At 39.1% G+C, this 21,213-nt stretch overlaps 1 protein-coding gene across 3 annotated transcripts in view; it reads right to left on the bottom strand.

Annotated features, from left to right (window-relative positions):
- The window catches only part of LOC122811845 (N-chimaerin-like), a 274,924-nt gene that overhangs the window by 146,821 nt on the left and 106,890 nt on the right, over positions 1-21,213 (bottom strand). For all 3 annotated transcript variants that reach the window (XM_044083962.1, XM_044083960.1, XM_044083961.1), the window contains one exon: positions 18,259-18,432. In XM_044083962.1, coding sequence (XP_043939897.1) covers positions 18,259-18,432 — 174 coding nt within the window. The remainder of the gene's footprint in view (positions 1-18,258; positions 18,433-21,213) is intronic.

Here is a 21,213-nt window from a genome sequence, read left to right as displayed (position 1 = left end):
TTAACATCTGACTTTCATAGCCTCTCACTAGAAAATCATTCTCTAAGTTGTTCAGGTTTCTCAAAAATGATTCCATCTCTGTGGTAATTCGAGCTAATCTATAGCCTTGGGATTTCACTACATTATACTTGGTTTTTGTAGGATGTAGACTTTTACTGTGGAGTAATAAGTTAACCCTCGTTGGTTTTCTGAATACATCAGTGGTGATTCTGTTATTGTTGGTGTCCTTGGAAATCTGCATATCTAAGAAAGTGGTTGAAGTACATTTATTGGAAAAGGTAAACTTCAGGAAGGGTGTTGTTTGATTGAGGTAAGTGATAAAATCTCCAAGCTGCAAGGTGTCACCTTCCCACAAAATAAAGACAATATCAATAAAACGTAAATAGCATGTGATATGCTGCATGTAATCTGTGTTGTTTAACACAAAGTCTTCCTCCCATTTGCCCAGGGCTATGTTAGCTTTGCTGGGAGCCATGGCAGCCCCCATTGCTATACCAGTTTTTGTTTGTAGTGTTTGCCATTGAAAGTAAAGAAACTGAAGTCCAGTACAAGATTAATGAGCTTGCTTAACTTTTGCAGTTGTGCCTGTGTACCCTGATTATGTTTCTTAATAGACTCCATAGCTGCTGTTATACAGTAATTGTGAGGGAGCACTGTGTACAAGGATTCCACATCAGTAGTTACCAAAATACTGTCAGCTTCCACTGTAATGCTTTTTATTTTCTTCAAAAAATCCATTGAATCTCTTATGTATGACTTATTCTTTTCTGCTAGAGGTTTCAGCAAGTAATCAAGGTAAATGGCTGAGGCTTCAGTAAGGGAACCTCCACTTGCTACCACCGGTCTATAAGGTGGGTCTTTTCTGTTCTTGTGTGGCTTTGGTATTCCAAAAAAGTAAGGTAAACGTGGGCATGGGCTCCATAAATAATTATAAAGATTTTCAGTGATAAGTTTTTCTTCCCATAATGTGGTGAGTTATGCTCTTTTTATGTCATCCATGGTAAATAACAGATAAAATCTGGTATCCTCCAGCATGTTCTGTATCTTTTGGTTGTAGCTAGTGGTATCAGTCACAAGTATACCTCCTCCCTTGTCTGCCTTCATTACACGCCTGGATTTATCATTGCCTAGCTCAAGCAATGCTTTTCTTTCTCCCTGTGTTAAGTTATAAAGTTTTTTCTTTGGAGGTTTTTTAAGCAGTTTCCTGATATCCATCTCACATTTCATTTCAAAAGCAGCTAGTGTTTGATGCAGTGGTGGTTAAAAGCTGCTAGGCCTTTTTATAGTTTCATCAATAGGCTTATTTTCAGTGTCATTACTTTTGCCATGAAACTATACCCTTAAGTTGAGCTTCCTCACAAACATTTTAAGGTCTATCAGTACTTGAGCAACCTCACTCCTGCAGCTTGGTACAAAAGTAAGTCCTTTGGACAACACATGTTTTTCCTCTTCAGTCAGTGCTTTAACAGAGTGGTTCCAGATAAATGGAGCACCTATTATTGTGGTACCTGTTGTTGTTGTTATTGTACCTGTTATTGTGGCTGTTTCCTCTGTCTGAGCCTGGGACCCGGGTTGTAGTCGGGGTTCCAGTCAGAATTGCCCAGGTATTGTATTTCCCTCACCCCTGTCCACTGTTTGGTTCTCCTGTCTTCCTGGGAGTTTGTGGATAGAGTATGAGACCTCTGGAATTTCTTCTCTGCTTTGTAGAAAGTATTCCCTCACAATTACTGTATAACAGCAGCTATGGAGTCTTTTAAGAAACATAATCAGGGTACACAGGCACAACTGCAAAAGTTAAGCAAGCTCATTAATCTTGTACTGGACTTCAATTTCTTTACTTTCAATGGCAAACACTACAAACAAAAAAATGGTATAGCAATGGGGGCTGCCATGGCTCCCAGCATAGCTAACATTTCCCTGGGCAAATGGGAGGAAGACTTTGTGTTAAACAACACAGATTACATGCAGCATATCACATGCTATTTACGTTTTATTGATGATGTCTTTATTGTGTGGGAAGGTGACACCTTGCAGCTTGGAGATTTTATCACTTACCTCAATCAAACAACACCCTTCCTGAAGTTTACCTCTTCCCATAGCTGTACTTCAACCACTTTCTTAGATATGCAGATTTCCAAGGACACCAACAATAACAGAATCACCACTGATCTATTCAGAAAACCAACAAGGGTTAACTTATTACTCCACAGTAAAAGTCTACATCCTACAAAACCAAGTATAAAATCCCAAGGCTATAAATTAGCTCGAATTACCACAGAGATGGAACCATTTTTGAGAAACCTGAACAACTTAGAGAATGATTTTCTAGTGAGAGGCTATTAAAGTCAGATGTTAAAAAACATCCTGGAACCCATTACAGAACTGAAAAGGACTGAAGCACCTTCACTCAACCTCCCCAGTAGAAAAATGTTAAGTAATCCCACAGAGAATAACAAATGCAAAAATAGCTGCATCCTGACATACACTTTAGATTATCACAGTATCAAAAATATTATTGAAGAAAACTGGGACATTGTCACAGGAAACCCTTTTCTGATTAACATCTTAGGTGAAGCCCCATCATTTGTTTATAGGAAGGCCAGGAATATTAGAAGTTTTGTTGAATTTAAACCTAGACCATGTGAGAAAAGCATTAAAAGATGTGAAACTAATTGTACATTTTGTATATTTATACAGCAAGGTGATAGTTTTTATTGCCCTTATTTAAAGAAGATCATTAAAACCAGTGCAGGGGGTGACTGTAACACTAAAAAAGTAATTTAAGTGAAGGATTTCATATCATCTGTCAGAAATCCGCTCTGGATGTAAAAATAATGCACTAGCCAAACACCTTTCTCTTCATAAAAGACACACAGGTTTTAAGTTCCAGATCCTGGATCTCATAGACATGGGTGATCTTGAAGGAGACATCCCGAATATTCTGGAGAAACATGAACTCATGTGGCAATTAAAGCTGAACTCTTTTAGAAAGCCTGGACTAAACTACTACTGTTCAATTAAAAGTGCACTGGAACTTAGAAAATTGCCACATTGTTTACATGACTAATTGTATTTTATTTTATTTTTTCTACAAATTGGTTTTAAATACCATTTTAAATCATTTGAAATTTAAGTGTATATTTTGTTTCCATCATCATACATATATATTTTTTATTTTTTTTTTCTGGTTCTCTTTTTTTTTTCCACTTTATTCAAAATGATGGTAATAACAATACTAACTAATTATACAATTATATAGGTTTTTAGGGTTCTTGTACACAGACCTGAAGAAGTCTAGAAGGACAGCGATCTTTGTTAACAATAAGTTATGAAAATAGAAACTGATTTTTACATGCAAAATGTATATGTATATATTTATATATAATTTTGATCAAAATGAACTAAGGTTGATATATTTCCAGCCATGTAGTATATTGCCTTGTATAAAATCACAGACTTAATAATCTACTTAATAATTTGGTTAAATAAGATGTACCATTAAAGTACATTAGGGCTATATATTATTATGACAGCTACTAGGTAGAGCAGGACCAGCTCGAATGTCACACTGATGGGGGAAGGGATGTGAATTTAACATGTGTACCAATAACACTGTTTTACAGCACAATAAACCACTCCCATGCCTGATAAAAAGTATATATATATTTAGAAAGCTTGTGAGGAAATTATTACTCTATTTTTGTTTTACTTGGATTGCTTGTCTGTGTACTTAATAAAGGATTTTCGACTAGAAACAGACTGCCTGCCTTGCTTGGATTACTTTCAAATACTTAGTAATGCTATAGAATTATATATTTTCTATTATTACTTTTTGACTTGACGAGTTTACGTTCGCTACTTCTAATACTATTGTCTGATCTGATTAATATATAGTGATTAACTAGAAATATATGGACTGAAACTCTTCCAGACAAAGAAGTTTCTTACACTGTTTTGTTTTTAGACCCACTACACTTTAGTGGGTTGTTTTGAGACTTCGGAGATACCACAGAGATTATGTGTTTTTTGGTGGTACTAACATGATATTACAGTATATGGGCTATCTGTTCAACACCATCCTCATATATGCCACTCACACACTAACCCTACATATACTGGGCCGCTACACAGTGTGGTTTGATGCCTGTCTGTGGTATGGGACATGTGTGTGTATGGCCCTACAAACATGTAAGCCGATATGGTAACATACAGTGGAGCAGCATGTAACATCAGATAGAATGGGACCAAGAAGAATTACATCTACCACAGTCTGTACACAGGCCAAAGTACATATTAACAATACACACACTGTCGAAATTCACCATACACAGACCTCAGTACTGTACATACCACCACAGAAAGTCCAGGTTATGTCATCAAATATAACCCCTACTATACAAAACATGTGTAGCAGTCTTATATCTCAGTGGCTTGTTATCAGATATGATGTCACTAATTATGGTGTACAGCACATATGCACTTCTTACAGTATGACATATGTACAAAGGTTGACAGAGTTGTGGCTGGAGGCACATACACAGGGTCAATATTAACCTTATACATTTACTGTTGTAACAGGGCTTGTTGCAACATATGTCCTATGAGGGATATGAAGTCAGTAACTCTCACATCTGTCTGCATCTACAGACTGCAATCCTCACACTGTCTTCTGCAGTTCATACATAGGTGCTCTGTGGGTAACACATGAAACAAAAGGCACTACACACTGCCCAGTCTGCAGATGACCCTACAGATGGGGGTTTCCTCATAAACATAGCACTGACATGGCAGGTATTAAAACATGTAGGACAGCCATATGCACACACACACTCTGTTAAACCAACATTACTCCAAATGCAGTATAGCAGCACTTACAATCTGTAGTCAGGTCAGGCACATCCCCCTCCTGTGTGTTGGCCTGTTTCCACAGTGTATGTTGTTAGAGGTAAATCCCCAATCCATCTGAGATGCTGTTTGCCAAACAACAGATCGAGTTCCTGCTCACAGTGAATGAAAAGGCCCAACATCAATATGATGTTCCTAGATACTGGAGTGTGTTTCCATACAACTGGTTATGGGAATGTTACCACAGCTGTTACACATGCAATCAGCTAGAGGAGGGCTGCAGTTTGTGCAGAGGCCATCAGCTGATCATGAGCATCACTTAAAATACACATGCTGCTGCCTAAGCAAAGCAGGTGTAGGTCTCCACATCCACCAGAAAGGGAGTGAGAGAGGCAGACAGAGGCAAAGAAAAGTCAGAGAGGGGTGGGAGAGTAATACCTAAGCATGTTTGTGTCACACACCTACCAGTACAGGGTATCAAACCCCTGACGACTATGTAGTGCTAACACATTTCTATGCAGTTACTGGATGCTCCACATAGTTTACATGTTGAGGAGGCCTCAAAACCTATATGTGATGGTGAGTGACATCTGCAACAGGGATATGGGAGCTATACAGTAGGTGTAGTACATGTGCCTGTCCACATGACAGGTGACAGCGTCAACACAGCCACACTCTCACAGGGACACACACACTTAACAGGGCCAGGAATACAACTCATCACCAGTGAGATTGCCAAAACACATTACTGTGCAGGTATCACATGCACCACAGGGGTCATACAGAGGTTATATGGGCAAAGGGTATGTGGAGGTGTCTGACATCAGACAGCATGCTTCCGTATGCCAATGGGGGTTATAGTGAGTGTGAATGTGTTCATATGCATTATACAACACACACACACACACACACACACACACACACACACACACACACACACACACACAGTTGTCATGTCTGGGATTAGTACTCCTACCTAACTAGTTTATCACACTACAGCAGTACCCAGTTATAGGATGTGCCACGGAGATTACTGGGCTACAACTTTCCCAAAGGTGTATTTCAAAGTGGATGACCTCAGCAGCCTTGTCATGGTAGGGCTATGGGGAGGGAAATGTGTGTGCATGGGCCATAACCCATTCATCTAGAGGTTGACACACCACATGTGGCACATGCAGGGTTATATTCCACAGGTATGTGTATACAGCTGCGAGATGACTACTTTCTTGTACAGTCATGTTGCACAGCTAGCACTTGCACCACATAGTCTATAATGCTGACAGATACTGGTGGCTAGTATCTACAGTGAGTGACATCTGAACCTCATGTGGTTGTAGCCATTTGGCTGTGTGCTGGGTAGGACAGGCCTCATAATGGATGGCTCCTTGTCACAGTCGCTCTCTTCCACACATCTATGTACGTCTATATGTGGCTTATTATTGTGTTTTGTCCTTGGATATTTGTCTGTTTTCCTATCCACTGTGTGTGCAAAGCATGAGTGGTGCATACTGAGGAGTGCCTGTACTAACATCCGCAACTACCAGATATGTCTGGTCCACTGTGTTTGCAGACATGAGCTTTGTTTAAGTGTGTGAGCATGCCCAGTATGACCTTTTAGTATGTTGTTGTCTGACATTGTCTTCATTTCTCTAAGTGTGTGAGCATGCCCAGTATGCCCTTCTGTATTGAATGTGTGGATCGATTCCAGGTAGTTAGTACTCCAGTGCAGACCTTTGTGTTGTACACCTACAGGTAGCAAACTGTTTCTGCAGGGTATCCATCGATCATTTGGCAATATGGGGACAAAATATGCAGGGGATGTTGTGTACTGTAGGTACTCCTGGTGGCAGAGATATTCAGACATGTGTACTTTTATACACTGTGATGTTACTGTCCTCATGTACTGACAGGTGAACATTCTTGCTCACAGTGATGTCTTGGGGGAAAAGGTTGACTGCAGCTGTGTCCGGTATTGTGGGCAAACACCTACGCATTCATCGTAAGTTATGCCATTCTGGTGGGGGAGCTGCAGAGACATGCTGCCGGGTCTGTACATCCGGTTCAACACCTTGGTACAGTGATGGCAGAGGATCCCAAACTTGTACACCCATTGACATGACAGTATGGCCTTATATTGCTGTGGCAATGCCTCACAGCTGTACTGATTTGCACAGGTTACCCAGAGGTAGGGGCCATGGGTCAGGACATTACCTCTATTGCGGTGTACGGGCAGGTGTGTAGCCACCCATTTATGTGTTTGCAGCCAGGGATAGTGTGTGCACACAGCTTGGTGTTGGATCCTGCAAATTCCATTCTCCCCTGCTCCGACCCCCCCCCTTCTGTTATTCTAACCTCTTCCATACATTATGCAAACATTCTCTGATACTTTCCCTAAGGGTATCACCCCATCACAGGTGTGTGTTCGTGTTGGTCCACAGTTCATGCAGTGGGACATGGTGGACATGTTACTGTGGTTTGTCCACATGGCCTTGCATATGGCTTATGTGGAGTGTGTTATGTTGTTATTTGGGTGTCCATGACATAACATGCATTGGCAGTACATGTGAGACACAGGCCTTTGGCAGAGGCCTGTGACCCATTAGGTGTTGCTGCCGGCCAGATGTAGCAAGCAGTTGCATTCTGTCAGTCCTACAGTCTCAGACCACCATACAGTATATTTCCCTGGGGTGACAGGGTAGGTGTGATAGGTGTTTATGCCAATGCCTTCTATCATTCATGATCAGGTGGTGTGGATGCTGGCAGGGTGCTATGTACAGCTAGGGACACACCTGCATGGAACACCTGCACTGCATGCTGCATTCTTCCACTAATGCCATATACAGGTGGGATCATATTGTACCCATTCTCCACAGCAGGGATATAATCAGAGAGGTACCTGTGGGTGGTGTTTGCATTAGCTGGGTGCATGTGTGCTATGGACACTGCTTTCATCTGACACACAGATATGCCTGGGGCATTCCAGTTATGCTGCATGTTAAGGTTCATCAGCTGTTTCCCAATACATCAGTCCTACCTCCTTTGTGATCTGCAAGTGTTTGGGCAGACATCACTGGTAACCCGTACTACAGGGTCAGTTAATCTGATGCATACCTGTATGTACAATTCCAAGGGTGTTTCTGTTTTACAGTGACACAATATATACTGTTTGTCTGGGGTACTTTCCCCTGTGTACTGCTATATCTAGCCCACCAGCCAGTCTTACAGATGGTGACATATATTACCACCATACATTTACAATGGCTTACTGTTAGCATGTGTTATATTGGTGGGAATTGTCTTTGGCACTGCAGTTGTGAGGGCTTGTCCCTGTCATCAGCAGTAGTGGGCAACGGCCAGCAGGTCTTACCTCAACATGCATACATACTGACCACTCTCACACTATATGAAACACACACCAACCTAACACACACAGACCTGGATATTTTGCAAATGCTACAACCTATGCTGTTACCTTGGCCACCTCTGGACATCTGTGCTCCACTGGTATTATACCTACTCATACATGTTACTACATTTCTACACAAGACTGAGGGGCACAGTTGATTGTTACTAAATTTCTACACAGGATTGGGGGGGACACACCTGACTGCTTCTACATTTCTACACAGGATTGGGGAAGGCACACCTGACTGTTACTACATGTCTACACTGGATTGGGGGAAGGGGCACACCTGACTGTTTCTACATGTCTACATAGGAGTGTGGGGGGCACACTTGACTGTTACTACATTTCTTCACAGGATTGGGGGGGCACACCTGACTGTTTCTACATTTCTACATAGTATTGTGGGGGGGCACACCTGGCCATTAATACATTTCTACACAGGATTGGGGGGGCACACCTGACTGTTTTTACATTTCTACGTAGGATGAGGGGGCACACCTGACACTTGTACACATTTGCTATAACTGTACTGATATGTCAGGTACTCACTTTCACTCTGTATTCTAACCTATCATGCTGACTGGAGGCATATCAGTGTACTACAGGTCTTAGCTTTGATTGACCTACATATTAGTTTCTGACTTCCTACCCTTCAGAACTAACATCCCACTGCCTGACCTGCTGTAGTCTGTCTGTGTAGGCCTGAGTGGGGGTTACCCATAGGCATCGTTCAGAGGCCATAGCACAGCTTTTGTTTGTGTTTGTCTTCACCTGTCCTGCTGGCTAAGACTGTTGTTGGGTATGTGAACCTCCCTGACTGGCATGTGTGAGTCATATGGTCACACATGTGGCCCAGCACATTTCTTGCAGTGGGTTTTGTCACCCTGTGTAGTACTGGCTACTATGGTGACACCAGTATTTGTTACACATCTCATGGTGCCACTATAAGTGTCTACTATCTGCTGGAATACCATTCAGCCACCCGATTCCCTTGCATGCTTACATCCATACCATAGATACAGATAACAACACATTCTACTCCATTCGGCAATTGGTACGTTGAGTGACTTACCTTGTGGGTGTCCTAGTATTGAAGGTGGTGCTGCAGGGCTGCCTATGTCTGATGCACATAGTACACTCCCTACACATGGTTAAGCACAGGTAGTGTCATATTTGGCATCCCTTTTACTGTATGTGAGAGTCAGAGAAAGGTATTATTCCCCAGGTCCATCCTGCATCAGTGTATGTACTATGCTTTGCCTCTTTGCCAAGACCAGGGCATACTGAGCATCCTCCTTCTGCCTACTGGGGCAGGCTCAGGCTGCTCCTCCTCCAAGTCACTGTGTGCCTGTGCAGGCCTTGGCAATGGTGTGGGGGGCTGTGTGGGCCTGCTCCATACTGTTCCTGCTGCAGCTGTTTCCACAGGATCATATTGTGTAGCATGGCACATACGATGACAATTTGGGTACATGTAGCTGGTGAGTACTGCAAGGCTCCACCAGATGTGTCCAGGCACTGGAACCATGACTTGAGCATCCCAAACACACACTCTATTATAATTCTGGTCTGTGTGTGTGTGCTTCATTATCGAGTTCTTGTTCGGGTGTGTGTGCATTTCTGATGGGTGTCCTCAGCCATGGCTCCAGTGTGTATCCAGCATCCCCCACTAGGTGACCGTAAGGAATGTCCCCATTGGCAAATCTGTGGTACAGCTGTGTCAGATGCCAGATGTGGGAATCATGATAGCTTCCAAGACAGCCAGCACACACATTCATTATTATGCCCTGGGCATCACACATGACCTGGCAGTTGGTGGAGCGAAAGCCCTTGTGGTTGATGTAGACCCTACCCTGCTCACCGGGTGGTGCTTTGATACATATGTGCATGCAGTCTATAGCACCCACTACCTCAGGGTATTCTGATATTTGGTGGAACAGTTACACAGTTGCATATTGATGTCCAATGCCTCACAGGTGTTGGGGAAATATATGTACTCACTGGCATGTGCTGATATGGCATCCAAGAACTGGTGGAGTACCCTGAATGCTGATGCCTGTGAGATTCCCATCATATTAGCAGTTGGCCTTTAGAAGGTACCTGTAGTTAGTATTCTTAGGCCTACACATACCTTGTTATCCACTGGGATGGGGTTCCCTCTGTTAGTTCTGTGTGTCAGACGTGGCCGGCACAGCACAACAATTTGCTGTAGTGCTCCACTATCTCCAGCTCATGTAGCCCCTGGTAAGTTACCCTGGGTCTGTACACTCTTCTCCATCTCCTCACTGTGGGTTGGTCGACAGCATTCACATCCTCACCTCCCTCAGCCTCTTCCACAAGTTGTTGTTTGATAGCTATTGCAGACCATATCATTTTGTTGTTTTGTTTGTTAAAACTTCCCCACTTGTATACACCAGTGGTGTATAGTATGGGAAAAACCAGAGGGGAAGGTGTTTGCATAGTTTATAGTAGTGTCCTGGGCTGGGCTGGTCTGCTGCCTGTGTAATTGGCTGATTCTGATACATTTCACCTGCCAGCTATGCTAGTTCTCCTAGATTACAATCCTACTGCTGTTTTCCCTTCCCATTGCCTTCCTGTTTAAGCCCAGGGGTGCGCCACGCAAACAGAGTGCGCAAATGTGCACAGAGCTGCTATTTCCTGGTTTACTTTTTTTTTTCCTTTAAAACCCAGTGCGCGGCATGCACACCCACATAGGCAATGTATAGAGTGCTAGGCAGCTTCAGACACACCCCCTTGCTTAGCTCTGCTAAGCTAAGAGCAAACCTGAGCCACAGGGCTCCAATCCACTTACAGTATGCCTGACACACACCCCTATGATGTCAGCTAACTCCTAGGCTTGCACCAATTTATTCCTACTCTTACACTGCTGGGAGCTGACTAGCATGCTGGGGAAATCTGGGATTCACTATCATTCCCCTCATTTGCATGGAATTGCCTGCTAATGCATAATTACATAGCAACCACTACTCACTGGCCATGTTGTCTTCTATATGCCATTGACTATAATGGCAGAATAGTGATTTTAGTTAGAACGCTTATTTTAGGTTTATTTTCTTATTCCCCCCTCCCCCGATCCCGTTTGCGTGCCACTGCCCTACGCTTAAACAGCTGAGATCAGCTAAAAAAAAATAAAAGTTGATTTTTTTTAATTTTTCAGTTGTTTTCATTGCCAGTGGCTTTATACTTTGCAATTGGCATGCTTCCTAGATGATATGCACCCTTTATTGGGAGCTGTCATGGCTCCATTTTGGAATTTGCAGAAATGTACTCCGTTACTGGCGGAGTACATTTCTGCAGATTATACTAATACTACACGGCCAGTTTCCAGCTTCCTGGATCACAAATTCACTTAATTTGCATGAATTTCTCCTGCAAATTGGGTAATTTGCATACAGGGGCTGAGTCCGTGCAGGATTAGTGCAGGAGCGCTCATGCACGCCCCTACAGGTTATTCCTGGATCGCACAGCAGACAAATTGCCTGCTGGAGCTCCTGCACTAATCCTGCACGCCATGCAAGGCTTGCAGAATCCAGGGGATTGTCAAGAAAGTCAGAGTCAGTTGTGTTATTTACTGCATAGCATCCTTTAAAACTCTTGGTATTCTATTTTTGTACCTTATCTAATCTTTCCAGTCTTTTGACATCAACCACAAAATACCTAAAAAAAGTTTCTCACTCCATCAATGGTCTAATTGCAGTTTTATTAATGGGAAGCATTATAATAGCTTTCCTTAATTATTCTGTTCTTAATAACATTCTGAACACATATGTATTCCTCAAAATCTTATTCATATTCACTTGTCCTTTACAACTAAAATTGCAATCAATTACTATACTTAGATCTTCAAACAACTGATACTCCTCTATTACTGTGCTATTTAAAATATATGGGTAACATAAGTTATGTTTTCCAAAATGCATAATTGTGCATTTAATCTCATTTTGTTTTGATACAAATACAGACTAAATATTTTTGTAGTTCTGATTGTTTTGCTATAGAAATAATAACATCTGCAATATTTGCATTGTTAGCATATTTTCTAGCCCAGCATTTCTTTGATACCAGAAATGAGGACATTTATATATGAAATCAAAAGGTGCCTACTGTATAATAGATCTTATAATTTAAATTCCTTAGACTTAGTCCCCTGAATGACAGCTCATGTGTCTGAATCATTTAACCAACTCACCATCCATCTAATGATATACTTCTCTAAACCCCTGATAATTAAATCACGGGGCACCAAGTCAAAAGCTTTAGAAAGATCCAGGTAGATCTCACTGACTGCATTATCCTCATCAAAATGTTAAGTAACTTCAGAACAGAAATTCATTAAGTTGCTGTCAATCTACCTGGTGAAAACCCATGCTGATGTATAATATAGCAACCCAGCAGAACGTCCCATTATCCCAATTATGAATTAGTCAAAACACTTTCCATTTAAGCTAGTTAAACTGGTTAAACCAATCAGTATAACGTTTATTAAATTTCATGGTGTCCCTTACTTCTGTATTGGGATAATATTTGCAATTTTCCATTGCATGGCAACTTACCAAATAACAAGGGTTGTTGGAATAAACAAGTTATCACTTCAACAATACTATCCACAATAGAAGATTAAAAATAAGCACTTTAGCCTATCAGGACCTAGAACCACATCAGCTTTTATCTTTGCTAAAGTTTATTCCACTGTATCTATTGTCATATCTGGACACTGACAAACTTCTCCTAATTTTCCATAATTAAAAATAGGTGGAGTACCACTACCACGACCCTGCTCTGCAAAGAACTCACAAAACTAAAATGTTTGAGATGGTCATCTTATTATCTTTGTCAAGCAAAAATGTATTAGCATTAGGAACTTTATAACACTGTCTAACATAGTCATCAAAAAACTTTTTTGTTATCTTTCATATATTGGATAGTGAGGTGTGTAATGATTCTACAGATTTCAGCATGGCTAATCCATTTAAGCAATATAGAACAGTGTTCAACAACAGCTGCAGGGTCTTCCCCAATGCCACATGGAAACAGAATTATTGTAAGCTTTCTGACATGTTTTCTTACTTGCTTTTAGTAAGATGGCAAGTTCTGCCTATAGCTTGTATAAATCTACCACACCATCTGATACATGATAACATTCCCTCCTACTTAATAGAAAACTAAAGACAAACACATATAGTAATGGAAGTGAATTCATATAAGGGTCTACACCTTCTACACAAGGGCAGTGAAAGACAAAACATTTTTCTGATAGTGTTCTACAACTACGATAGTCAACCATACCTCCCAACCTCTTGGAGCAAGAAAACTGGACAGAGCCACAAATAATGGGGGGGAGGGCTAAAGACCCAAAAATAGTGAGTCTTTTTAAATATTTCTCTTACAAACTTTAACAGTTGATAGAATAACAGATTTTGCATTAGCATGTATTTTCTGAAGGATATGAAGTCTGAAACTCAGCTGTCTGCCATTATTTTCTGACTTCAGTCCTCAATGATTTGCCAGTGATGTGCAAGAAAACCACAATGTTATGAGAAATAGACTAAAAATATGAGGCAAAAATCTGGACATTCTGCGAAAATTTGGACAATTGAAAGGTATGTAGCCCACTTGTGGATATCTTATAAAGATGAAGGCATGATCTGCTTAAGGACAAACAGCTAGCAATGGGTACATATTGTACTGACCGAATGGTACAACACCATGAAAATCCTGTGTCCATGTGATCATGAATAAACCACATTATTCTGTCTAACTTACTAAAAAGAGACATTTTTTCTGATTTGGCTTATCTAACAAACAGATAAATGAAATCATATGCTGTGATGCTGTAAATTGTAAACAGATTGCAAACTACTAGTTTTCTTTGGAATGGTTGACTGGCCTCCAGACACTGGCCATATATTGAAGTTACCTTACCCCTTATAGCCTGGTTTACACTTGAGAAGAGTCAATATTGGACCAATTATTAAAAACACTGGACAATGGTATGACCTCAGCATATATAAGAAGCTATACATTAGTAATATGAAGTATACAAGTAGTGTGTATTAACATTACAGTAGTAATATGTAGTATACTAGTTGTATGCAGTAACATTACACTATTAGTATGTAGTATGCTACTAGTATACAGTAATATTACACTAGCAGTATGTAGTATACTGGTAGTAGTATGCAGTAACATTACACTAATAGTATGTAGTATGCTAGTAGTATGAAGTAACAGCACACTAGTAGTATATAGTATACTAGTAGTATGTAACAACATTACACTAGTAGTATGCAGTATAATAAAGCAATAACCCACATCTGGGTGTGGGTAATGCTGGATTTACCCACAGTTGTTGTGGTTTGGTCACGAGGGCAATGCCCAAGTGGTCAAACAAAGACAACCGTGGGTAAATCCCAGAAGTGGGTTATTGCTATTATACAATGACATTATTTAAGAAAATAAATGCTTAATTTTCTTAAATAATGGCATTGTATAATGCCTCCTAGCTGCCCTTCTGCAGCTGTCTGGTATTCTGCGGTAGTTCTGATGTATTGCGCATGTGTATGCTTACGCAGTACATCAGAGCTTTGGGTGGAAGCAATGGAGAAAGCAAGATCTCCATTGCTTTTTACAAAGTAACTCCTTTGATATAGCGAGACAGTTTCTCAAAAGCAGCGGAGATCTTGCGTTCTCCTTTGCTGTAAAAAAAAAAAAGACTTATACTATGGAAAAAGTCCGGGCAACTGGACCTTTTTCCATTAGTATAAGTCTGATTTACAATGTGCACGCTGCCCAATCAGCATGCAGGTTTTGGAATATTAATGGGGGGGGGGCGTTGTATAATTGCTGTTTACTGATTGGCTCAAAGCTTGACAGTGTAACTGCTATGTCACAGTAATTCTATAATAATTTGTTCTTCTGTACTGTTTTTTAATGAGTCTGATGTTGTCTTCTTAAGTCCTCTTAGAATCTAGTCCAGGTAATGCAATACAACCCCCGACTTAATAATGAAAATAATTATAATTATAATAATATTAGTAAATAATAATAATTTGATAAGTAAACTGAATTATGAAAAATAGCTGTTTACAGATGTAATGAGTAGGGACTGCACCTACATCAGCAGTTATTGGGTACATAGCTAAGCACCCTTTTCACAAAGCATAATACCATAGTCCAGAATTCAACAGACATCAGATATGCACTAGTTTGAAAAGCAATAAATTAAACTGAAAATAAAAATACTCTCTGGTAATTATTAATTATTTGTAAAGTGTACTGTCAGAGGTTCATAGGTTCATAAGTGTTTACTAGGCTAACAACCCGAAGGGACTTATTAAGCCTGGTCATGCATCCCAAATCGATGACAAGTTCTGATACCCTTGACAAGTGCAAGCAGGGGCTTGGGAGATGAAACATTTACAAGCTGGGGCCTGGGAGCTGAACCATCTATAGACTGCCTGTGTCCATTAGAGACATAAGTACTAAACCAGGGATGAATTTCCTGTTCCCCATCCCGTTGTCCAAGTTGTACTTGAATTGGGTTAGGGAGGAACTCTGCTTTACATGGATGGGTAGCCTGTTCCAGAGATGGGGTAATCACTGGGATACATACCAGTCTCTCCAGCAGGTCCTATTTATATCACAGGCAAAGTTTAAGTCTTTAGAATGGGTAATTCTGGTGCTGTTTGTTTTGTGGATATGCATGAGGTCCATCAGAGTGGGGTCTGACAATGCACTGTATGTGAAGCATAGATCTCCTCTGAAAAGCCTGTAGGAGACAGAATACAGGGATACAGCCTTAAGGCAGTCTGCATAGGACATTTTACTTAAGCCCTGTATTCTATTTGTGAAGAACCTCTGTGGACATTCCAATTGTTGGATATGCCTAGTTAGGTACATACCAAATGGGCATTGTACTCAATCATAGGTCTGATGAATGATGAATACAGTGGAACAATGACTTCCTTGGACTTATATGCCATATCTTTGTTTATAAGTTTTGCAATATAGAATGATTTCCTCACTGCTGTAGACACGTGATGGCCAATGGCTAAATTACTATCTATGTGTGTCCCTAAGTCCCTGACTACTGGGTCAACTCAAAGGGATATTGTCAATATGATAGTTACCAGGGGTGGATGACATCCTGAAGGATAATATTATGCATTTCTTGGCATATAGTTTTAGTCCATTACTCTGACACCAGTTATTTGTCTGTGTCAGCCCCTCCTGTAGATCATTTGTGTCAGTGTGGGATTCAATGGCAGCTCCTAATTTGCAGTCATCTGCAAATTTAGTCAGCCACAGACCACTGACATTGGCCTTAACCTCAGAGAACTAAATGCCAAAAAGGAGCAGTCCAAGGACTGATCCCTGAGGGACTCCACTTGTGGCTGGCCTTTTTGCAGATGTGGACTCCCCAATTCTAACATCCTGGGTCCTGTCTGTGAGCCAGTTGGCTATCCACCAGGTGACAAATAAGTTTCTATCTAACCTCTTGAGTTTGTCAACAAGGCTTGAGTGGGTTATTGTGTCAAATGCCTTGTCCAGGTCAAGGTAGGCAGTGTGAACCATTTTTCCCTCATATATTGTTTTGGTGACCTTTTCAAAGACGTTCCCCAGGTTGAGTAGGCATGATCTACCCTTGATGAAACCAAACTGGGTTGGGTCCAGTGTCTGTAGGTTTACTATATCACTACTGATCATTTCCATGATAATTCTTTCCATGGCTTTACATATAAGACTAATGGGATTATAGGTCTGCAGTTTCCAAGGTCTGTAGTTGGCCCACCTTTGTGCAGAGGGATAACCATTGCTGTTCTCCCTTCATGAGGCACGAAGCTTGTTTGGCATCTAAACTTAAATAGCAATTCCAGAGGCCCTGGTAGCTAATGTTTCATGCTATTTAGAAGACATCTTGGGATATTGCCTGGGCCATTTGATGCAGTGCTCTTGGCCTTAGAGAGAGCATTAAGGACCTGTTCCCTAGTGACAGCAAGGAATCAGTTTTGATGTAATTATATTTTTAATTCCCAGCCAAAGAGCAAAAAGGTAATACAGACAAACTACTTTGTAAAATCTACAAGAACAACCCAGCAAAGCTAGAGTCTTCACTTTGAAATGCCTTAAACTTTCTCCAGTGGCGGCCCTTTGGATATATACAAATGATCCCTTAAAGAAATGCTAGTGTTTCAGCTACAAATGTGCCCAGTATACCAACCTAAATGTCCTGTTAAATAGATAAATACATTTATGGTAATTTGGAATAATAGAGAACCTAAGATGTTAATATTTTAAGAAAAGAACCAGTTCATTCATGGCTTGGCTTAAAAGGCTTAAAATGCAGCTTCAAACCAAAGGTGGCATTGTGGAGGGTAGGAAAGTATTTGTTAAAGGCAATAAAGCTTATAAGTGTCTTGTATATTCTAGACATCTAGGCATGCATCTCGTTATATGAAAACAATTCTGTTGATCTGGATTCTCAGCAGCTAAATGACTGGCCTGCAGATTTATAGTATGTTCTTATACTCAGCTGTTATAAAACAGGATCTGTCTATAAAAGTATCACAGTGTGAGGGTAAGGAAAGTTAGTCAGTGAAGGTGAAAAGTAATTCTTCAGTCAGATCAAATTATATAAATGCTATCAGTTTAACATTCAAACACTGAATAAATTGATGACTGTAAGAAGACCAACAAATATGAATTAATTTTTAGACCTCATTACTGAAAAATCTGTCTATATGGCTTTACAATTATATTGTAATACTGTGCTATTTCAAGATACGCTCAGAAGGAAGTGTTTCAAAATGTGTATGTTGATTTATGATATTAAAGAGGAATGTATCCAAATTGTTTGGATGAGTTATAGTCTTTGGTTTGGCTTATTCTATAAAATTAGTTTTTTTAGCATAAAAAAGCAAGTTAAAAGCCATGCACCTTATCATACATCCAGGCAGACACAATATCTGAGGTAAATATTTATCTCCTACCTCTGGCTTCAATCTCTTGAATACAAATCTCCAGCACAGTGGGGCATTGTTTTCCGCATGCTTTCACCTCTTTGACAAGATTACAACCATATACTGGCCGTATGCTTCTGGAACGTGGCTCACAATTACCGTTTAACAATTTGGCACATTGTTTATGGATTTTTATACCACAATCTATTAAAAATAGAAGCAAACATTGAAACAGCTATTAAATATTTAGTACATCCCATTTGCAGCAAATGTTTCAAATTACCTAAAATACAAACCAAACGTTTTCAATGACATTAGTTTGAATGAGCCATAGAATACAGATTTCTTATAACCCTATAAAATTACTGCATGTTCCCAATTATTGCAGACAAAGTATTTTATTTTTAGTAAATGTTAAATTTCTACTTATTTAAGTTTATGTTTTACTGGTTGCAATAAAAAGGTCACTATATCATTGCAGAAAGGTAAGACTTCATTCCAAAATTTAGGGGTGAGTAGGTATGCTTTTTAAAGCTACAACACACTTGGTAGATATACTTTCTTGAATCATTGGAAGGCTAAAGACAGTTCACTCATTTGTATTTTTAATATATTCACTTTTATTTCTTATTATAATGTTATACATTATATGTGACTTCTCAAGCATTGAGATGTATATCATTTTGCCCTTGACTATATCTTAATAAATCTAAACATAACAGAAGTTTAAGCAGTGACACTTTTGACAATGTTGTAATGTCAATGTAAAAGTGCAAATAGAATTCTAAATGACTAAAGACATATAAGGAAAATGAGTTAGCATTGTATATTTATGCACCTATGTATGTTTTTTTAACTGGATAATGACAAAATGGTCATAGGTAATTTTCATTGGTTTTCCAGGGAAAAAGGCTACAATAGTGAGATAATGACCAAATGCATATAAAATAACACAGCTCTGCTCAATGGCATTTAGCAAACTAACAGAAATCACACACGTTACAGTACAGAAGAATAAATAAAAAAATAATGATGTTTTATATTTGTTCATAGTAGAAGCAGTGTCAAAACAGAAATACACACCTTAACTGAAATATATTACTAAGTCTGCATAAAAATATAATTCTAAAAGAGAAATTAACAAAACATGAATCAAGTTTGTAGCATAAATTGAATACACTTTCTAGTAATGGAAGCACTAACAACTTAAAAATAAACAAAAAAAGAAAGAAAAACCTTCTGAAGAATGTGAAATCAAAAAATCTAACAAACAAAAATGAAGCTGTGTTGAAAGGGAGATGAGAGTAACACAAATGGTCCCTACAGCTCCAGAAACTAGCCACTCGGGGGAGTGAACAAGAAGATGAGCAGTTAACAGCACTGTTATTCAGCTCTGCTTCATTTTAACATCTCTGACAGGATTTTTACTAAACAACTCAAATAGAACATTTCAAAACTTGATGGCTGTATAGTTGAGCATTTGCTGAAAGATTTATTACAATAAATAACAAGTTTGAAACTCTTAATTGCTTTTTTCCTGTCAAACTAGAAAAACAAATTGTTTCAGAATAAGCCACTCTAAGCCCAGTGTACAGGACAGTGCTATGAAAAAAGACATACAGGCTATACTAAGTAACATCAGTAAGTTATCTGTAAAGATAGAGAAATTAGAATTCAAAATGATCAGTTTTAAAGAGGAATGTAAAAAACAAGTGGAAGTTCTGAGTGAATCTCTTAAACAACAATCATCACAAATCCCATGTATAGAAGAGGCAATGTCTGATTTTGATGGAACATTACTGGAACATGAGAATAACACCAAATTTCTTCTTAAACAAAGCAACATATTCATGAAAATAATAGAAGACTTAGAGAACAGATCTAGAAAGAATAACATCATGATTTATGGGATTTCTGCAAAAGATGAGGGAGACAGTATGATTCAGTTCCTTAATACCTGGCTACCTAAAACTTTGAGCCTGTCTGAAGCTTTTTCCTTTGGCATTGAAGGGGCACATATATCACTTTCTAACTCATCTACAAAAAAAAAAAAAAAAACACCTTCACCAAGGTCAGTGATCGTAAGATTTTTGTCAAGTCACGATAAGGATTTAGTATTAAAATCTGCATGGACTAATTATTCAGTTAAAATGAAATAAAATAATACAAAATTTGACAATGACTATTCAACGATAGTGATGTCAAAGAGAAAAGCATGTATGCCACTTGTTAAAAGTTTAAAGAAAAACAATATTAAGGCACAAATCATGTTTCAAACAAAAATAAGGATTCACCTTTTAGATGGAAGGAAGATTTTTAACACCTTGGAAGATGCAATGGATTTCATACAGAAAAATAAAATCATAGAAAAAAACAGAAGAAATCAACTGGAATATATCAACTTCTTTGAAGAGAAATGCAACAAGAGATGGTTGGTTAATAAAATACAAAAACAGTAAAAAGCTGAAGGACAAATGAAAATCAATGTATTTCAAGGTTATGAGTTCCTATTAATTAAAAGAAGTGCTTGAATTCTTATGAAAAGATTCTAAATATTACTTTTTACAAGGTAAATCATGTATTTCTTTCTTTATCTACTTGAAGTGGTTATTATTTTCATTTTTAAATGTTAGAGTTTGATTATTTTAGCTATATATGCAATTAAAGCCAGTTATTGTCATTTAGTGGTTAAAAGGTTAACCTATTCATTTTATTAAAAGTTAATGATTATTGTGATGAAACGTATGTTAGGTGGCACACTTTCTGATATCTTGGCATAGTTGAGTAATGTACTATTAAATATAATACAAGATGCAGCAAATAACACTGAAGAGGCATGTTAGGTTGCATTCTAGGTTTTTAAAATGGTACAGCAGTGTACTAATGATAGTATACTTGACATGCAATAGCACCTAGGAAAGATATGCTGTGTTATAAATAAAGTATAAAAAATGCAGCTTTTTACATATATAAATGTTACTGTAG

This window comes from Protopterus annectens, chromosome 9.part0 (genome assembly GCF_019279795.1).
Source record: "Protopterus annectens isolate FY-2018-M chromosome 9.part0, PAN1.0, whole genome shotgun sequence".
NCBI lineage: Eukaryota > Metazoa > Chordata > Ceratodontiformes > Protopteridae > Protopterus > Protopterus annectens.
This window is presented reverse-complemented; position numbering and strand designations above follow the sequence as displayed.